This window comes from Myotis lucifugus, unplaced genomic scaffold, assembly GCF_000147115.1.
Source record: "Myotis lucifugus unplaced genomic scaffold, Myoluc2.0 scaffold_1788, whole genome shotgun sequence".
NCBI classification, from domain to species: domain Eukaryota; kingdom Metazoa; phylum Chordata; class Mammalia; order Chiroptera; family Vespertilionidae; genus Myotis; species Myotis lucifugus.
Window position 1 is genome coordinate 32,280 of NW_005872836.1, and position 4,129 is coordinate 36,408.

A 4,129-nucleotide genomic window follows, 5' to 3' on the forward strand; every position below is an offset into this window, starting at 1 on the left:
TCCATCCATCATTCAACCTGCAGAAGTCACAGCTGAAGCCGAGCACCAGCGGCTCACACGGGACCTGTCATCATGGTTGCTTGTTAAATAAGTGTGGGTAACTTTTGAGATGAAGATGCCTTTGAAAACACATTTGTCCTGGGTAGGCCCAGGCATCAGCCCATCACCACCACATTACATGTCCTTTACGTGTGTCTTTAGAATCAGGATTTGTCAGAGAATTCCTCTCCACTTCCTCACGTTCTTCCTTTACGTAAACACTAATGTCTAAATAGAACTCTAACAACAAATCGTATTTCTTTTTAAACCTCTAATATGCAACTATGTCGATTAAATACACAGTAGTCCAACTCATAATAGTGAATTTTTCCCCCTCAAAGATATCTCATTCCAAAAGAGCCCAACAGAAATAAAAACGAGATGGTTCTTTTGTTTTAAATATATTTTTTTCCCTGGGACCCAGCTGAGGGGCATCTTGGGCCGAGGAGTTGCCCTCCTCCCTCCCAGACTGAAGGGCCCTTCAACACTCTGGCACTGGGAGCTCTCTCTACATCTGTCATCAAGAGACTTGCATTTGTTTATTTCCTTTCCTTCCCACATTCACTAGTTTGTCTGAGCTAAGCAGTCATCTTTCCTTTCAACCACCCTGAAGAATGAAAATAGTACAAGAAGTGGTCAGTGTGGGCACTGAATATCATTGTTCGAAAACTCACTTTTAAAAATAGCTGAGCATGACCTAGCCAGTTTGGTTCAGTGGATGGAGCGTCGGCCTGCGGACTAAAGGGTCCCGGGTTTGGTTCTGGTCAAGGGCACATACCTTGGTTGCAGGCTCCTCCCTGGCCCCGGGGCCCTGGCTGGGGCTTATGCACGAGGCAAGCCATCGATGTGTTTCTCTCACATCGACATGTCTGTCTTTCCCTCTCTCTTCTACGCTCCGTAAAAATCAATGGAAAAATATCCTCGGGTGAGGATTAACAACAACAAAAAACATACCCAAGCAAAAAGTCTGCCATACACAGGCAGCACCCCAAATTGCTTTTAAAATAAAGCACGTGGGTGCGGGGGAAGCCCTGCTTTTCAAAGTTGTGTGGTGGTCATCTTCCCCAAGTGACGACGAGGGAATTCACTTCTCCATCCTGAATGCAACGCTACTGAACTAAACAGGAGCAACAGTTCTCCCGCAGGGAGTGTTTTCTCTGTGTGGGGCGTGCTGAGCACTCTACTTACTTCCCACGCTGTAGACTGTCTTGTTCTCACTTTGATTGTAACGGGAGTCTCCATGACCATCCCTGCTTATCTTGGACTCACGGGCAGGTAACTTGGGCAATAACGTACAGGGAGCATTGTAACACAGAGCAGGCACTCAATAAGTATCTGTTGAAGAAATAAATGAATGGATAGAGGCACTGAATGAACGCTATTCTTGAACAATACATTCTCCGTCTTTCTGACTGCACCCCCAAAACTCTGTCACGGGTGTTTCTCAAGGAGCGTCTCACGTAACCGACACCTGGGGGTGCGATCCATGCACTAGAGTAAGTCGCTTTTACATCAAGTTCCTATTGTCAGAGGTCCTCCTTCCACAAGCAGAAATGACATGAACCAAAGTCATCTCCTTAGTTTATTTCTTCTAGAGCCCTTAGCATGCTACATTAACCCGACAAAGCTTAATCTCGTGTTCATTTCACAACACATTTCATGCAGTTCACAGCTGTGACGGGTTTTACATTGACATTACACGTGTTTCGATTCAGCCATGTGAAAGGAATAATTCTTAATGGGGTTTGTCTCTGAAAACTGTCCAAGCTTAAATAAGCATGTGGGCCGTTCGCGCTGTTCTTAAGCGCAGTCTCTCTTTAAAATGCAAGACGGATTTCCAGCGCAAGAACATAATGTCCCTGTTTGCAGTCCCTCTGCAATCGCACCACTTCCTTTGGGAGCCACATGTCCTGAGGAATCCCTCCACCAAACTGCATTCAAGTATACGGTTGTATTGAACACTCCGGGTGGAGTTTAGGAGCAAGGCTGACCTTCAGCGTCACATCCCCAAATAAATCTTCCGCGGTCCCAGCTTTCCCAAGACTACGCTTAGCATGAGACTCTCTTGTACAATAAGCATTTCAGCACTAAAGCCACAGAGCAGAGCTATTTGGCATTTCCCAGTGAAGTGCAAGAAATTAAATAAGTTATGTTTTTATTGCTAATAGAATCAAGCACAGTCACTTTGTCAAACAGAAGGAAAAGATATACACAGGATGTGGCTTCTCCTCAGACCCTCCTCCCTGCCCCCTCCCAGGGTTCAGATGCACAGAACGTGTCACCTGGTCCCTTCCCATCCGGTTCCACTTTAAGATGATGTGTTGAGTATTCTGGAGTCTGAGGAGTCGGACCGCTCGTCGTAGTCGTCCTCGGGGTAAATGGGCTGCTTGGACACCATGGGGCACCCCTCGTCGGGGATGGAGATCCGCGGGTCCTCGGGGGTGCGCGTGGGGAGGACCGGCGAGCTCCTGAAGACGCTGGCAGAGTTCCCCGGGAAAGGGCTGACGTACTGGGACCTCAGCTGGTACTGCTGCTGCAGCGTCATGGTGTTCCACAGGGTGACGTCGTTGGGCAGAAAGGGGCTCGACTGGTTTCTCGCCAGAGTATTCCTCAGCATGAGAGGGTAGCGGGGTGGCTGGGGGAAAGGGTGCTGCAGGGGCACGGCCAGGGGGTTGGGGACAACGTTACTCGAGTCCGCAGAAAACCTCAACGTGTCTGGGACTCGGAAGGCCGACCCCACGGACCATTTGGAGGAGGAGATGGGGTAGGAGCTCAAGGTGTGTTCGAAGATGTGCCCGTTGGAGGGCAGCACGAGGCTCTCGGGCTCGGCTGCAGTTCGCTCGGCGGCCGAGACCGAGGACCGGCTGGACAGCAGGACCTCCACGGCGCTCACCAGGTCCCCCCCACAGCCCTTCAGGATCAGCTCCAGCACCGTGGGCTTCTGGTTGGGGAATATTTTTTTTAACACTTCCAGGGGGGGTCTGTTGGCTTTCAAGCTGAAGGGCAGAGAGACGGTCCCCGAGGGGCCCTCGATCAGGAGGTGATTCTGCTCCCCGTGGTACTTGGGGCTGTCGGGGCGGCTGTCCGAGTTGCCCCCGTTTTTCTGGCCTGCATACCCACCTTCATCCACCGACACTATCTCGGGGCTCTCGGGGGTGAAGCAGCCTTTACTTTTTGCGACATCTGGGGAGCTCCTCTGGTCCGTGTCTTTGTCGCTGAAGGTCTCTGCGTTGTCAGCCAAGCTGCTGTCCCCAAGTCGCTCTTCAGTCAAATCTGAAAAGCAGAGAACAGCTGGGTTAATCCTCTCCTGGTGGCATAAAGAGGAACAGATGTGCTCAGGAGGGAGCCCGCACGGGCTTTCTGGGAGGGGAAACGTGTCCCAGTGGGTCACAGCATACCACACGCCTTAAAAAAAAAGAAAGAAAGAAAAAGAAATCCAAACTATGTCATTGGCAAATGGCAAAAAAAGACCCCTGAATATGAACATCTAGAAACCAGAGTGATGTCTCGGAACGATGTGTTCAGGGAAGCTTGTCTCAAACACGAGGGCAGCGTGAGGCCGAGGCCCCCAGGAGGTGTGGCCGCCCAGCAGCACAGCGGGACCAGGGCCCTTCTGTGGGCTGGGGACTCACAGGCCCAGGGAAGGCAGGAACGGGAGCTCGGGCTTTCCTCCCGGCTCTTCTGCAAACGCAGGGGCCGGTGGAATTTAAGGACATCTTCGGCCTGCGGGTACCCGTGTACTGCGGGAAAGTTTAATATGTCAGATCCATTTTCCCGTGTGTAGGTTTCTCATTAAATATGCCTTGTGAAGTAGGCACCGACGTGTTTCCACAGGATACCGCATACAGAACGAGTTGATATGATTGCCAGAGCGAAGGAAAGAGGCCTCTGTACATTGAAACCTTTATTTAAAAGCCACTGAGGTGTGGCTCAGTTGACTGAGTGTCGGTCCATGAACCGAGAGGTCACTGGTTCAATTCTTGGTCAAGGCACATGCCTGGGTTTTGCAGGCTCAGTGCCTAGTGGGGGGCATGCAGGAAGCAGCCCATCAATGTTTCTCTCTCATCGATGTTTCTATCTCTATCTCTAT

General features: G+C 50.7%; 1 protein-coding gene across 1 annotated transcript; it reads right to left on the reverse strand.

Moving 5' to 3' along the window:
- Positions 1–2,177: 2,177 nt before the first annotated feature.
- LOC102421162 (doublesex and mab-3 related transcription factor 3-like) lies at positions 2,178–3,779 on the reverse strand (the record flags this gene model as incomplete). The annotated part of the gene is made up of 2 exons (XM_014450160.2): positions 2,178–3,312; positions 3,672–3,779. Coding segments are annotated over 2 exons (1,073 nt in total), but the record flags the coding sequence as incomplete, so codon positions are not given.
- Between the last annotated feature and the right edge of the window lie 350 nt (positions 3,780–4,129).